General features: G+C 36.4%; 1 protein-coding gene across 2 annotated transcripts in view; it reads left to right on the top strand.

Annotated features, from left to right (window-relative positions):
- Nucleotides 1-17,629, top strand: part of COL4A5 (collagen type IV alpha 5 chain) — a 217,326-nt gene that overhangs the window by 78,435 nt on the left and 121,262 nt on the right. For both annotated transcript variants that reach the window (XM_030835774.2, XM_060291930.1), the window contains exon 2: nucleotides 17,357-17,416. In XM_030835774.2, coding sequence (XP_030691634.1) covers nucleotides 17,357-17,416 — 60 coding nt within the window. The remainder of the gene's footprint in view (nucleotides 1-17,356; nucleotides 17,417-17,629) is intronic.

Here is a 17,629-nt window from a genome sequence, read left to right as displayed (position 1 = left end):
TTCCATTCTCTGCCTTTCTTATATTAATTATGATGTCTTTTGATGAATAGACATTTTGAATTTTGATGAAATCTTATTTATCAGTTTTTTTCTCTTACGGTTTTTCCTTTCTTTGTCTTGTCTAAAAAAATCTGTGCCTAAGCTCAAATCACAAAGGTATTCTCTTATATGCTCCTCTAGCAGGTTTGTGGTTTTTAGCTTTTATGGTTTTTTTCTATGATCCATTTCAAATAATTTTTGCGTTTGGTATGAGGTAGGAATTGAGGCTAATTTTTTCCCCATAGGGATATCCAGTTATCCCAGCACCATGTTTTGAATATATTTTCCCTATTGGATTGCTTTGGCACCTTTATTGAAAATCTAATATGTTATATTCTGTTTAATTGATTTATTTCCTAATCCTTAAGAAACCACACTGTCTTAATTACTGTACCTTTACAGTAAGTCTTGAAGTCAAGTTTGTGACCACCCCCCAAGATTAAGCAAAAGATCTAATAAAGAAAAACAAGCTTTTAACTAAGTTATAATAAATACCCTCATTTTCCTAATATGAATAATGATTCACTTTGAGTATTTTCAGCTGGATTAAATGAACCATTATAATTTTCGGAAGGCCATTTCAATTTATTAGGGAAACTACTCTAATAATATGTATAATTTGGGGCATAATCCTTAGGAATATGTGAACCTAGCATTAGGTAACCTTTCCTGAAACTTAGCAGGACTCACCATCCAAGACCACTGCACTCGTTTTGTACTGTTTAACTCCAGGGGGCGCCATTTACACAGGCATAGTTAGAAAAGTAAATAAAAGCACGAAAGAGATTAGAATAGAGAGGAAAGATGAGGAAAAGATAAGAGAAATGTATGTTGTGTAAATGGTAGGTCATCACATGTCTGGTATCCTATAGATAGACTAGGAAATTTAGTTTCAAATATTTATTTTAAATGTATCAAAAAAGTAAAGCACATATAAAAGTGGAGCTTCTCTGTCTAAAGGATGTGTGTGTAATATCACCAGAGCTCCTTCCATTCACACCTTCACGTCTCCTATAGTCCCTAAAGTTGAAATCCAGTATATAAGGCTATTTATTATGTTGCATATTGCAGTTTGGACTTTTACACGTTATGGTGGTAAAAAAAAAAAAAAAGTATTGTGCTACGTGCCAAAGTGAAAGCTATATAATTCTTTGAATCTTTTTGCCATTAAAGCAATTAACAATTATTTAATTAATTATGCAGTTGTCTCTGATTATTGCATCTCTGATTGATTTTGACCATTGGGGAAATTGTGTACAAGATAGATTTATTTAAAAACTATTTATTTGAGGTTGCTAACATCTATCTAGTTAAACTCAATGTAATGAATAAAGTACAATTCTGCACATACACTTACAAATATTTTCTTTATTCTCCATCTCTTTCACTTTCTTTCCATGTTCGATAACTAAGAGATGCTCAAAAAGTTGATATAAGCATGAACACCTCAATCAGAACTATGACTTTTTCCTAACAGGTTAGAAATTCAGAACTGTCGTTTGTTCTTATTATGTAAGTGGGAGAAGGTAGAGAAATCTGCTGATTTTTATTAGTTGCTACGCAATTTTCTATTCATGGGTGTTTTATTTTCTGATCTGTAGTTTATTTACCATTGTTACAGGATAGGAGTATTTTGGTTTAGTGATTTTTCATTCTGGTTCTGGAATCAAAGATATTGGTGGGATTCTTGGCTCTACCATTTACTGTGTGAATTTGGACAAGTTACAAACATTTTTGCTACCAGTTTCGTCATCTCTAAAATGAAAGTAACTATTACTGCCACCCACAATTGCTGTGAAGATTGAGATATAATGCATGTAAAGCACTTAACACAATAGTTCTGATGAAGTAAGTGCTCAATAAAAGGTAGCTTCTAATGTTCATACCATCTTCTTCTGAAAAGGGTTTGATGTACGTCAGAACTGAGTACTCTTCCCTGAAATGGGACTATAACCCACCCACTTTTGTGTGGGTGGGTTATCAGTTTCTTAAGTTGTCATTTCTGTTGCCTGGTCTCTGTTACAGTGATGGAATTCTTCATTGTATGACTTAATTTACCCCCATTTGAAAGGGTAAGGAAGAAGGCTTACTTTTGATAAAAAATACATTCATGGCTGTTTTGACCAGTCAGCTGTACCCATGGAGATGATACTGTAAATGTTATATTTAGTGATAGCTTTGTAGATGATAACATCATGTTTGTTTTAGGTATAACAGTAATAGTTTGCTGCTTAAATTGAATTCCAATGAAAATGAAGACTTCACACTCTTTAATAGTAATTAGCTCAATGATATAAATAACAGATGTGGTATTGAAGTAGATATAAACAATTGAAAGGAACTAACCATCTCATTTAGTGTGTGTTCAAGAAACTAGACTGAATTAAATGGATCAATAGCACTTTACTATTTACTCACATGTACTTAAGCTTATTTACTTCCTCTTAATCATGAAAGTCTTTTTGACGTGGTGATTAACAATTTTTATGGATTTCATTACAGATTTTATCTGACAGTCTTTTATCAATTTTTTAATAGAATTGTCATCATTTTTTCTGAGCATGTTAGAGCCTTCGGTAGGCAACTCAGTTTTAATAACTTGGCTTGTTCAAAGAGGTATCATAAACTGCAGAGAAACAGTAATAGGCAGGGTGTACCTTCAGATTGTATTGCAGGTCTGACAGCTGTGAAAGGACAAGTGGAAGGAAGTGTGCCAGACTGCAGTGCAGCTCTAACAAAGTTTTGACCAGGCCAATGGAGAGTCCTTGAGCCAAAGTCACCTGTTGGTGGAGTCCCTTGTCCTACAAGAATGGATCTGTAATAGCATTCCTGCTATGATCAGTCATTGTCTTGGAGCAGCCTGAATGAAGCATGGCCTTATTTTGAGCATGATGGTGGTCTAGAGGGATGGCAACTTGGACTGTAAATCCGCCATGATCCCTGCAGTATATTTGAGTGGCACATTTCCATAACCCCCACATTCCCTGTGCTGCATACATCCACTTGCCCATGCAGATTTGGGGAGCAGTTTGTCCATGCATGGTGCCCATGATCCTGTCTTCTTGAGGGGAAACTTAGAAGAGAGGGGTTAGTTGGATGAACCATGGTCTCCCATTCTTGCAGTTAGTCTTGGGGCTTCCATCTTGCCAGAGATTATTGCTTCTAATAAGGAGGAGGTTGGGCTGCTTTTACACATGTGGGATCAGGGAAGAATACAGGTGAAACCCAGGGGATCTACTTGATGTCTCCTTGCCCCGTTTAAACTGTGAATGGACACCTGGAACAACTCTGACATGACAGATGGATCATTACCAATGGATTAATTCCTTCAGGAATGAATATTTAAGTCACACCAAGACCCATAGAGGGAAAGCTAATGATGAGAGGGATTTATAATGGCTAGTAGAAGAAGGAGAAGATGAATAGCACTGTTTCAGATATTGGGATCTACTAGCGAACAGAATAAACTCATTGTCTTCATGGTTACATTCTAGTGTGGAGACAGAGTACACACACACACACACACACACACACACACACACACACACACACACACACACACACACACACACACACACACACACACACCCAACCACATAATGAGTCATAAGTACTATGAAGAAAAATAAGAAATAGAGAATGATGGTTTTGCTTTTTTAGAATGAATGATCATGGCAGAACTCTTTGTAGGGATAATATTTGAGCTGAAACCTGAATGAAATGAATGAATGAGCCAGGTATGTGGATATCTGGGATTGGGTCATTCCAGTCAAAGGCAACAGCAAAAGCAAAAGCCCTAAAGCATGAACACTCTTCGACATGTTTGAGGCAGGGCAAAAAGGTTAGACAATAGGATAGTGTGAGAAATAAGGTCTGAAAGATAGGAGAGGAGTCAGATATTGTGGGACCACCTTGTGGTCTATGGAAAGGACTTTAGGGAACTCATGTGACTGAATCATAATTTCATCCAGCCACATTTTGCCATTTTATCTATAAGTATATTGTATTAAATGCCTTGCTGAAATTAAAGTCACTATGGTATTCCATTTCCCTTATCTAAAAAACTATTCTCTTATTTCACCTGTTAACTATTTCAACCTGTTAACTAATTTCACCTGTTAACTTTTCTGTAGTTCCTCTAATTCTTCTCTTTTTAACAATACTGAAAATTTTCCAATTTGAGTCATCCAAACATCTTTACTGCTTTCCATACATTTAAAGATTTTCCTAAAAGTGGTTATGAGAAAGCTTGCATTAGCTTAGTGCCTAATTTATTTGAACCTGGAAATGTGAATACATTTAACAGTTAATGACATTGCCTGCCCTTTAGTTAGGGTCTCAACTTCTCTTCTGTCCAGTTTGAAGACCACCTTTCTTGTTGGAGATGAAGGAAACCAAGTGTTTCCCAAATAGCACACTAACCACGTCCCTGTTTGCTACTTTTGTTTTTCTAAGCATTTTTTCCCCCATGAGCTTTGGTCCCTTTTATGTTTTTACCTTTCCTGTGATTGTTCTTACAGGTTTGTATTACTCATTTGTGCCTTTCTTCATTTCTTTTTCTCCTTTTTCTATCTTTTCACATTTTAAAAATCTAATTTAGTCAGAGTGTTCCCTGTGTTGTACCTGTGGTTTATTCATATGGCTCTATTTTCTTTGTCATTGAATTCTCATACTTGTATGATAGAATTTTACTTTTTAGGATTGCCCATAATCACTATGCTATTAGAGTCTTTGGTCATGAAATCACAGTTATAATTTTGAACTTTCAGAAATCTGCTTTTTAACTTACAGGGTCTGCGGTTGACTGAGCTCAGCCTCTCTTCCCTTACTATTAACAACCCCAATCTGACATTACAGTTTTTCTTCCTTAGGTTCCTTTTACTGCCAAATGTCAATCACCTCAACTGTGCTCTTCAGCCTTAAAGAGCAGAATGCTTTGGTTGGAAATAATCTGATTTCAACCACCTTTTGAAGACTGAGTCTTCCCAATTTTTTAAACTTAGTGGTTCTCAGCCTTGGGTGCACATTAGATTTAATTGGTCTGGACTGGGGACAAGGCAGTCAGATTTAGGACTACCATTGTAACAGAAAAGGAAGCTGCACAGACATTTTTGTATTACCCAGGTGATGAGAAGGTGTTTTTGTTTATTCATTATCATGTTTTTAATATTTCCTCTTATTATAAGATAGTTTTTCCCACCCACTCTTCATTATTCTTTTTTCTTGGTTCTGTCTTATAGCCCAAATATATCTCGCCAGTAACGATCACAATTGTCATTTTTGTTTTCTAGATCAGCTTTATTGAATTGAAGTATAAGGCATGTGACCCATAATTTAAATTTTTCTACAAATGACCTTAAAAAAGCATAAAAAACAGGTGAAATGAACCTTCATAACACGTTTAACTCACTATATCTAAAAATGTTATCATTTCATCATGTAATATATAATTTATTAGTGAGATATTTATACTCTTTGAAAGCTGGTGTATATTTTACATTTATAGCACATTTCACTTTGGACTAGCCATATTTCAAGTGTTCATTAGGCATAGGTGGCTAGTGGCTACTGGTTTTTTTTTTTTTTTTTGCGGTACGCGGGCCTCTCACTGTTGTGGCTTCTCCCGTTGCGGAGCACAGGCTCTGGACACGCAGGCTCAGCGGCCATGGCTCACGGGCCCAGCCGCTCCGCGGCATGTGGGATCCTCCCGGACCGGGGCACGAACCCGTGTCCCCTGCATCGGCAGGCGGACTCTCAACCACTGCGCCACCAGGGAAGCCCGTGGCTACTGTTTTGCACAGAGAAGTTCTGTGAATAGTTGTCCGCATTATTTTCCCTTAAAATCTGCTATAGAAAATGCCTGTTGATTTGTTCTTTTGTCATGACTTTTTCCTAATTAGAATTAATCCTTTATCTTTTCTCACATAGCACTTTGTTTTATACTTCCATCATAGCATTTTTATTTCCTATTGTTTTTATTATATTATAATAATTGTTTGGCCTGTGTGTCTCTCCAACTAAATTGCCAGGTGTTCGAAGGCAGATTTTGTGTACTGTATTCACCTTTGTGCCATCTTTCCCCATCCTCAGCAGTTATCATTGCTTTCTGAGATAGTAAATCATGCAATAAATGTTTATGGAATTGAATTGAATACAACCCATCTCGTGGTGTGTCTACATATTACAGAGGGTTAGTAACTAACTAGGAATGTGGTCGGTATTCCCTCAAGAATAAGGAGAAATTCCGTTTTCAAACATCTAGCCACAAGTCAAGATAGTGTACGTTCTGTTCTGATTTTGTCTACTCACATATGTGTAGCTCTTCTTCTACCAGATGTACCATTTGAATTTCTTTTTATGATTTTCTGTTATGTAGTATTTATTCTTTTTGTTTCAAATTCAGCTTTGCCTTCAATTATACTTATAGATGACTAGCCAGGTAGACTTTGATTTCTAAAATTGTTTTGCTAGTTTATGTATGGTTCTTAAAGCTTTTCACCCAACAGTAGTATTTGTTCCTAAGAAATGGACTGATGATGGAAATCAGGTACAATATCATGTTAACAAACTTGATTAAATAGCAAATTGCAAGGTTGTTGCAATTTTTATTAAAATAAAAGCTCGTAGATTGGCTCTGTGTATGTAGGGTATGTGTGGACTCTTTCTGCCTGTAAAGGATTTTCTGTCTTCATCTTCCAGATCTGTTTGTCAAATCATCTCTCTCACCTACACGTCCACCGATCTCTCTAAGACAGGGCTAAGTAAAGACAGATTTTTGTCATGACAAGAGCACAAAGTGACAATAGATTTTGAGTAGTATATAAATTGAAGCTACTTTGTAAATACTCTGAGTGACAAATATTGAAAAAGTACTGCCAGCTTTAATGTTAGAGGAAGTTGTAAGTTTTCTAAATATTGACTTGACAATTACCAGCCTATTAGATGGAGCTAGAGCTTTTGTGATTTGGGAGGGGTGGCAGCGGTGACGGTGGTATACTGCTTCTCACCTTTGATATGTGACTTTATGTAATCAGTGTCCCAAAATCAAGAACACTATTAAGAAGGCATTGATTTTTTTCCTTGCTGATTATAAATGAAACAGCCAGAACTGAAGCATGCCTGCTTTTTGTGATTGCACTAAACTAGGGTTTTCTGATTTCTGTTTGTGTTGGAAAATACCATGGAGGTTTTCATGCAGAACACTTGCTTTACTGAAAGTGGTAGCAGGGTTTCCTGCTTTGCTGCCTGTGAAATAAAGATCATATTAGCTCCTCCTACCATGAATACCAGCTGCTGCGGTGATCAGCCAGTAATTCTGTTAGAAATGCACAGGAAATGTTGGTCTACTCAGTGTAAGGGCAAAAAACAATTTCTGCTTCTTACCTTCCTGCCAGCAGCCAACAGGGAGGCCTAGGGTATATTAGTGCATTTTTACACTGGCATAGGGCCCTAGAATTGGATGCACTGAGTCTTTTTTGGTTTTTAACATCTTTATTGGAGTATAATTACTTTACAATGGTGTGTTCGTTTCTGCTTCATAACAAAGTGAATCAGTTATACATATACATATGTTCGCATATCTCTTCCCTCTTGCGTCTCCCTCCCTCCCACCCTCCCTATCCCACCCCTCTAGGTGGACACAAAGCACCGAGCTGATCTCCCTGTGCTATGCGGCTGCTTCCCACTAGCTATCTATTTTACGTTTGGTAGTGTATATGTGTCCATGCCACTCTCTCACTTTGTCCCAGCTTACCCTTCCCCCTCCCCATATCATCAAGTCCATTCTCTAGTAGGTCTGTGTCTTTATCTTAAATGCACTTAGAATACAGGTTTTGACTGCTTCATAGGAGACATTCCAGACATATTTATGCTCAGCAGAACTCTGAAGTTTTTATTCTTATTATCATGGTACTGTGGTCTTTCTGCTTGTTTCTTTTATCTGTAATGTTAGAACTCTTCCAAGGCCACAAATAACTCAGATAAGTTCAACTTGTGCTATAACCTCTTTACATTAATGGAACCGCTTTACTGAAATCCTAAGAAAGATGTTGAAACTCAGGATGTCTGTACAGGCCTGGTAGAATGGAAAGCCACAGTGCTTTCAATAGCCAGTCTATAAAAATCTTCTTGCTACAAAATCAAGGTTTATTTTACTTCTCAATTTTCTTTTCTCAGTGAACCCATAGTTGTGGTTAACTCATTTATCTGAAAGTAAGTCATTTTAAATGCTGTTGGAAGTTTTCATAATGTCCAGAAGTAAATTATAACATAAAATCCAATGATTTTATTATATTACTCATGTTTGTAATTCCATCATTCTGGACCACTGATTTTTAATTGGAAATTTTGGATACTTTCTTCCAGAGTTAGTAGTGGAAGGAACATAGCATTTGGAGGCAAAAGACAAAAACCTGAGTGTAAGTATTAGCTTACTGTGTGGTCCTATATCAAGTCATTTAAGCTCTCTAAATCCCCATTTCTACATGTGATACCATAGGTAAGTATAGCTGCATACATCCCAGCAATATTACTGAGACGACCAAATGTGATATATATCATATCATTTGTAAATTGTAAAGGGCTATTAAAATGTTGGTTATCATTTTTATTATTCTACAACGCTTTCACCCTAAAATCTTCAATACATTTATCTCAGGCTTATAATCCCTTAGTGGCAGGTTGGATATGATAGTATCACTTAAGAATGTATGTTTTGGGGCTTCCCTGGTGGCGCAGTGGTTGAGAGTCCGCCTGCCGATGCAGGGGACGCGGGTTCGTGCCCCGGGTCCGGGAGGATCCCACATGCCGCGGAGCGCCTGGGCCCGTGAGCCATGGCCGCTGAGCCTGCGCGTCCGGAGATGTAAAAAGAATGTATGTTTCGTTTTACTGCTGAAAATGTATATATCACCAGATTTTCATACGAAGTTTTCATATTAAAAATGAATAATAATTCCAGCAGGAACAATTTATATGTAAGCACTGTCCATCTCCTTCTACCCACAAAGTAAAATAACCGCTTTTAGTTTGAGTAGGGAAATTAAATGTTTCTTCTTCTGCTTATATTACAGCTTTATTAAGTGATTCATTGGGTTGATCTCATTTTAAAGTGATTTTAATCTGTTACTTGCTTGAGTTCCCATTGTTGAATTTTCTTTGTAAGAGACTTAAGCAGATTAAATCTCTTACTGCACAAGTGTCTTAAACCTTAGTACTATGGGCTGCATTATGAGTTCATCACTAGAGGTGTTAACTAGGTGAGGCTGGATGGCTAGAAATGTTTTAGGTGGATATCATAGATCATACAAAGCTAAGAATTGGAAAGCTGCTAATTCTGTGATGTGATCCTTACTTGTGTTTATTTTCAAAGTTAGATCATGAATATGCTTATAGATACTTATTTCCTTCAAATATTGCTTGTACCACTTAAAAACTTTGGAATTTCTTGCTAGGGAAAAGTCTACTAGAGTAACATATGAAAAAAAAAATTTGTGTGTGTTATCAGTTTTCTAAGCATTTTTTTCTTTTTTCAGTGTTCATAATACTTTATGTTCATCTTGTGTCATTTATCTTATTCTGTCTAATAAATACTAATTTTTTTTTTTTTTTTTATAACATCTTTATTGGGGTATAATTGCTTTACAATGGTGTGTTAGTTTCTGCTTTATAACAAAGTGAATCAGTCATACATAAACCTATGTAATAAATACTAATTTGCTTATTTCTCTAATTCCTCTTTTTAGGTTATAAAATTTTCTAGAGAGATAAGTTATTTAATAATCTCCCTATACTCCATATTAATTTGTACAGAGCCAGACTCAATAAAAACTTCTCAAATTTAATTTATGGTTACTGGTACCTAAAATTGGGGAGAAAGTTGCTCTTGATTAAGGTAGCTTACACTTGGTTTTTCTTCCTATCTGCCAATCATAGAATCTTCTCTCAACAATTGCCATTCTGATTTAGGGTAATTTTCTAATGTAAAAATCCCATTTATACAAACACCATTAAAAGTATCTAGTAACTTAATTTTTTAAAAAGTTCGTCCATTTCACGTATTTCCAAATGGTATCCAATAATACTTGGAAATAATAAAATTTGCCCAAAATAGGTATAGCTTCTCCACCCTAAATGTAAAATCACTAAAGCTAATGTGAGTAACTTGTTTGTGGATTTTTAAGGTTAAAGTACTTCTGGTAATAAAGCATTTGGTAATTTGTCCAGACTAGATGCCAGAAGAGCTCCACTGTCTGATACTTGATATCTTTAAATATTTGGGTTCACTTTGACCAACCTTAGTTTATGAGCATAAACACATAAACTAAGGTTTAGGCCACCGCCTCCTTTCCCCAACATTCTTCCATCCCTGTTGGAAAAAAAAAATAGAATCTTGAAAACCAAATGAGTGTGTCTTTTTCTTTAGTTATCTTAAAAATTGTAATGTTTTTAATCAAGGAAACTCATTACCTATGTTAGTATTGGTGAATCACGTGTTGTAGTCATCAAATTTTTAATGAGTCTCCATGTATTTTTTAGTTCTAGATTTGTAGGAAGTGGCAGGTGCTGCTTTGGTTAAAAGGCTTTCAAACTGATTAATAGGTTCATCTATAATTTGATTTTTAAAGAAATACATTTATGATAGTGAGAAAATGTTTCCTCTTCATAAAAAATCTGGCAAGACATACTGGCTTTTGCTCAGAATTTGAAAGTATATGGGAAGCAGTTTGGAATATTGAAAAAGTCAAGAAACTAATTCTAGCTCTGGCGCTGTCTTTCGCCGTCCATTTCTTTATATTTAAAATGAGGGAGGTATATTAGGTAATTTCTAAGACCTCCTTCAACTCTACTGACATTCTTTTATTGATAGCATTTATTCGGAAGAAATAGATCTGTTTATGGATTGTGTCAGGATATCAAATGAAGGGATGTAACAAAAGATACATAAATTTTTACCCTTGGACTATTAAAGAATGGCGACTCTGTGCCCACTCCATCCCCCAAAATGGAGGTTTTGTGTTAAGAGTAGGCAAGTCAAAGATGACTTATGTATTGAAATCTTAAATTACTATCTTCTAAGAGTTTATGAGACTTGTGAGAGTAGCCCTTGTGTGATGATATGGCATAGTATTATATTGTATGCATATGGTATTTTTTTAACATCTTTATTGGAGTATAACTGCTTTACAATGTTGTGTGAGTTGCTATTGTATAACAAAGTGAATCAGCTACATGTATACATATATCCCTATATCTCTTCCCTCATGTGTCTCCCTCCCAACCTCCCTATCCCACCCCTTTAGGTGGACACAAAGCAACGAGATGGTCTCCCTGTGCTATGCGGCTGCTTCCTACTAGATATCTATTTTGGTAGTACATATATGTCCATGCCACTTCCTCACTTCGTCCCAGTTTACCCTTCCCCCTCCCTGTGTCCTCAAGCCCATTCTCTGTGTCTGTGTCTTTATTCCTGTCCTGCCCCTAGGTTCTTCAGAACCTTTTTTTTTTTTTTTTAGATTCCATATATATGTGTTAGCATACGGTATTTGTTTTTCACTTTCTGACTTCATTCTGTATGACGGACTCTAGGTCCATCCACCTCACTACAAATAACTCAATTTCATTTCTTTTTATGGCTGAGTAATATTCCATTGTATATATGTGACACAACTTTATCCATTCATCTGTCGATGGACACTTAGGTTGCTTCCAAGTCCTGGCTATTGTAAATAGAGCTGCAATGAACATTGTGGTACATGACTTTTTTTGAATTATGGTTTTCTCAGGGTATATGCCCAGTTGTGGGATTGCTGGGTTGTATGGAAGTTCTATTTTTAGTTTTTTAGGAACCTCTGTACTGTTCTCCCTAGTGGCTGTATCAATTTACATTCCCACCAACAGTGCAAGAGGGTTCCCTTTTCTCCACACCCTCTCCAACATTTATTTTTTGTAGATTTTTTGATGATGGCCATTCTGACCGGTGTGAGGTGGTATCTCATTGTAGTTTTGATTTGCATTTCTCTACTGATTAGTGATGTTGAGCATCCTTTCATGTGTTTATTGGTAATCTATGTATCTTCTTTGAAGAAATGTGTATTTAGGTCTTCGGCCCATTTTTGGATTGGGTTTTTTGTTTTTGATTTTGAGCTGTATGAGCTGCTTGTAAATTTTGGAGATTAATCCTTTGCCAGTTGATTCATTGGCAAATATTTTCTCCCAAAATAAGGGTTGTCCTTTCGTCTTGTTTATGGTTTCCTTTACTGGGCAAAAGCTTTTAAGTTTCACTAGGTCCCATTTGTTTATTTATTTATTTTTCATCCATTTCCCTAAGAGGTGGATCAAAAAGGATCTTACTGTGATTTATGTCATAGAGTGTTCTGCCTTTGTTTTCCTCTAAGAGTTTGATAGTGTCTGGCCTTACATTTAGGTCTTTAATCCATTTTGAGTTTATTTTTGTGTATGGTGTTAGGGAGTGTTCTAATTTCATTCTTTTACATGTAGCTATCCAGTTTTCCCAGCACCATTTATTGAAGAGGCTGTCTTTCCTCCATTGTATATTCTTGCCTCCTTTATCAAAGATAAGGTGACCATATGTGCGTAGGTTTATCTCTGGGTTTTTTATCCTGTTCCATTGATCTATATTTCTGTTTTTGTGCCAGTACCATACTGTCTTGATTACTGTAGCTTTGTAGTATAGTCTGAAGTTGGCTATCATAATCTGAAATTTTAATAAACATCTCTAGGTGATTCTGATTCATGTGTTCTAAGATATATACTACAAAATAACGGCATAGGGAAACGATACCCCAATAATGGAGTTAGGTATCCAGACTGATATGTCTACTTAAAAAAAAAGATAAACAAATGGATAAATCGTTAGCCAGGCTCATCAAGGAAAAAAGAGAGAAGACTCAAATCAATAGAATTAGAAATGAAAAAGGATAATTAACAACTGACACTGCAGAAATACAAAGGATCATGAGAGATTACTACAAGCAATATATGCCAATAAAATGGACATCCTGAAAGAAATGGACAAATTCTTAGAAAAGCACAACCTTCTGGGACCGAACCAGGAAGAAATAGAAAATATAAACCGACCAATCACAAGCACTGAAGTTGAGACTGTGATTAAACATCTTCCAACTAACAAAATTCCAAGACCAGATGGCTTCAGAGGTGAATTCTGTCAAACATTTAGAGAAGAGGTAACACCTATCCTTCTCAAACTCTTTCAAAATATAGCAGAGGGAGGAACACTGCCAAACTCACTCTACGAGGCCACCATCACCCTGATACCAAAACCAGACAGAGTTGTCACAGAAAAAGAAAACTACAGGCCAATAACACTGATGAACATAGATGTAAAAATCCTCAACAAAATACTAGCAAACAGAATCCAGAAGCACATTAAAAGTGTCATCCATCATGATAAAGTGGGGTTTATCCCAGGAATGCAAGGATTCTTCAATATACAGCAATCAATCAATGTGATACATCATATTAACAAACTGAAGAAGGAAAACCATATGATCATCTCAATAGATGCAGAAAAATCTTTTGACAAAATTAAATACCCATTTATGATAAAAACTCTCCGGAAAGTAGGCACAGAGAGAACTTACCTCAACATAATAAAGGCCATATATGACAAACCCACAGCTAACATCATTCTCAATGGTGAAAAACTGAAACCATTTCCACTAAGATCAGAAACAAGACATGGTTGCCCACTCTCACCGCTATTATTCAACATAGTTTTGAAAGTTTTAGCCACAGCAATCTGAGCAGAAAAAGAAATAAAAGGGATCCAAACAGGAAAGAAGAAGTAAAACTCTCACTGTTTGCAGATGACATGATACTATACATAGAGAATCCTGAAGATGCTACCAGAAAATTACTAGAGCTGATCAATGAATTTGGCAAAGTGGCAGAATACAAAATTAATGCACAGAAATCTCTTGCATTCCTGTACACTAATGATGAAAAATCTGAAAGAGAAACTAAGGAAACACTCCCATTTACCATTGCAAAAAAAGGAATAAAATACCTAGGAATAATCCTATTTAAATAGACAAAAGACTTTTATGCAGAAAACTATAAGACACTGATAAAAGAAATTAAAGATGATACAAACAGATGGAGAGATATACCATGTTCTTGGATTGGAAGATTCAACATTGTGAAAATGACTCTACTACCCAAAGCAATCTACAGATTCAATGCAATCCCTATCAAACTACCACTGGCATTTTTCACAGAACTCTAACAAAAAATTTCACAATTTATATGGAAATACAAAACACCCTGAATAGCCAAAGCAATCTTGAGAAAGAAAAACAGGACTGGAGGAATCAGACTCCCTGACTTCAGATTATATACTACAAAGCTACAGTAATCAAGACAGTATGGTACTGGCACAAAAACAGAAATATAGATCAATGGAACAGGATAGAAAGCCCAGAGATAAATCTACGCACATATGGTCACCTTAGTTTTGATAAAGGAGGCAAGATAATAAAACGGAGAAAAGATAGCCTCTTCAATAGTGGTGCTAGGAAAACTGGACAGCTACATGTAAACGAATGAGATTAGAACACTCCCTAACACCATACACAAAAATAAGCTCAAAATGGATTAAAGACCTAAATGTAAGGCCAGAAACTATCAATCTCTTAGAGGAAAACATAGGCAGAACACTCTATGACATAAATCACAGCAAGATCCTTTTTGACCCACCTCCTAGAGAAATGGAAATAAAAACAAAAATGAACAAATGAGACCTAATGAAACTTAAAAGCTTTTGCACAGCGAAGGAAACCATAAACAAGACGAAAAGACAACCCTCAGAATTGGAGAAAATGTTTGCAAACGAAACAACTGTCAAAGGATTAATCTCCAAATATACAAGCAGCTCATGGAGCTTATTATCAAAAAAACAACCCAATTAAAAATGAGCAGAAAACCTAAATAGACATTTTTGCAAAGAAGGTATATAGATTGCCAACAAACAAATGAAAGGATGCCCAACATCACTAATCATTACAGAAATGCAAATCAAAACTACAATGAGGTATCACCTCACACTGGTCATAATGGCCATCATCAAAAAATCTACAAACAATAAATGCTGGAGAGGGTGTGGAGAAAAGGGAATCCTCTTGCACTGTTGGTGGGAATGTAAATTGATACAGCCACTATGGAGAACAGTAAGGAGTTTCCTTAAAAATAGAACTTCCATACAACCCAGCAATCCCACTACTAGGCGTATACCCTGAGAAAACCATAATTCAAAAAGTGTCATGTACCACAATGTGCATTCCAGCTCTTTTTACAATAGCCAGGACATGGAAGAAACCTAAGTGCCCATCGACAGATGAATGGATAAAGAAGATGTGGCACATATATACAATGGAATATTTCTCAGCCATAAAAAGAAACAAAATTGAGTTATTTGTAGTGAGGTGGATGGACCTAGAGACTGTCATACAGAGTGAAGTAAGTCAGAAAGCGAAAAACAAATACTGTATGCTAACACATATATATGGAATCTAAAAAAAAAAAAAAGGTTCTGAAGAACCTAGGGGTAGGACAGGAATAAAGACGCAGACATAGAGAATGAACTTGAGGACACGGGGAGGGTGACGTGTAAGCTAGGACAAAGTATGAGAGTGGCATGGACATATATACACTACGAAATGTAAAATAGCTGGTGGGAAACAGCCGCATGGCACAGGGAGATCAGCTCAGTGCTTTGTGTCCACCTAGAGGGGTGGGATAGGGAGGGTGGAAGGGAGATGCAAGAGGGAGGAGATATGGGGATACAGGTATATGTATAGCTGATTCACTTTGTTATAAAGCAGAAACTAACACCTTTGTAGATCAATTATACTCCAATAAAGATGTTAAAAAAATAAAAATAAGTCTATTTAACTCTTAATGTAGTTGGCATATAGTACTAAAAGCAGAGTATATAACCTAATCACCCATGTATAATAAATAGTGGCTATATAACTGTTTCAATTAGAAATGTCAAGTTCACATCTGTTATTGGAACAGTCTTTTGCAATGTGCATGAGAAATTTCCCCCAACATCAAGCCCCTGTAGTTTGCTGTTATAATCAGGAAAAGGAGTTTCAGTATGAGGGTGACTTCGAGTTGCAGCTGAGTGGGTTAGGATTTCTAACCGGAAGGACAAGGTTAGTAGTTTGTTAAGGATTGGGGAAGGTACACTGGTAGTGATTGGAGTAAAGGAAAGCGCGGAATGATGGGACGGAGGCTATCGTACATTTTAATTCATAGTCTCCCATGGCTGAACATTGATAAACATTATTTGGTATTTACATCACATAAAAATTTTTCTTATTTGATGAGAAGCGTAACCCCTTATTGTACATAAATGCTGAGCTATCTACATATGTTAAACTAATTACTATTTGTTTTTCTAAGCAGTTCAGCTTCATGCCAGAGTAAAGGATAGTTCTGGATGGCAGACATCATCTATTGTCTTCTTGTCCTACAGGTTCTTATTTTGGAGGAGTATATTTTTCTGGCTCTAGTACCTCAATTCCTCATATGAGTGAATGAAGTTGTTACGAGTGGCTATTTAGGACACCTAGGCTGTGGGAACAACTTTTGTGGTAAAGCTTGGAGCTATTAGAGACTGAGCTACTAGTGATGAAATAGTGGAAGCAAAGAAAAGAAAGGTGGTAAAAGACAGTATGTATTTCATGCTCATGAATGCAGAAGAGCAAGGGACTTTAAGTGGCAGGCATCTTTGGCTAGTTGCCGAGGTCTTTGCTCATATAGATTGAGAGGTAATTTCTTATAAGTGATGTTAGGAGAGAAAATGAGTTCCTTAGAGCTGAAAATCATATTACAGGGAAGTTATATGGATTTCTTTTTCATTTATAAAAAGACATTTTTCGGGCTTCCCTGGTGGCGCAGTGGTTGAGAGTCCGCCTGCCGATGCAGGGGACACGGGTTTGTGCCCCGGTCTGGGAGGATCCCACATGCCGCGGAGCGGCTGGGCCCGTGAGCCATGGCCGCTGGGCCTGCGTGTTCGGAGCCTGTGCTCCGCAATGGGAGATTAAGATTATAAGTATTTGCTCATTTTGAAAAGTTCAAACAGAAATGTATACAGTAAAAGATGAAAGATTCCCCAGAGGTAACCTTTGTTTGCAATTTTGTATATATCCTTTCAGATGTTTTTCTGGTAGTTGTTTTACAAGTTTGGATTATTGAATTCATTTGAGCTATAAGTCAGAGTCTGGTTTTCAGGTTCATATTTAATGATTTTCCTCCCCTTTTCTCTTCCTTATAGGCTTGCTATGGGTGTTCTCCAGGATCAAAGTGTGACTGTAGTGGTATAAAAGGAGAAAAGGTAAGATATGAGATGAGCCTTAAAAAACTTGGAAAACCAATAAAATCGTGATTTTAATATTTTTTTAAAAAAACAGGGCTTGTACCTCAGCATCTAATTAAATAAAATGCATTTTACTCTACTGCTTATTTTAGATTGCTTTAAGGATTAGACTGTATCTCAGAGATCAGCAAACACTTTCTGTAAAAATACATATGGTAAATAATTTAGCCT

This window comes from Globicephala melas, chromosome X (assembly GCF_963455315.2).
Source record: "Globicephala melas chromosome X, mGloMel1.2, whole genome shotgun sequence".
In the NCBI taxonomy this organism is placed as follows: domain Eukaryota; kingdom Metazoa; phylum Chordata; class Mammalia; order Artiodactyla; family Delphinidae; genus Globicephala; species Globicephala melas.
This window is presented reverse-complemented; position numbering and strand designations above follow the sequence as displayed.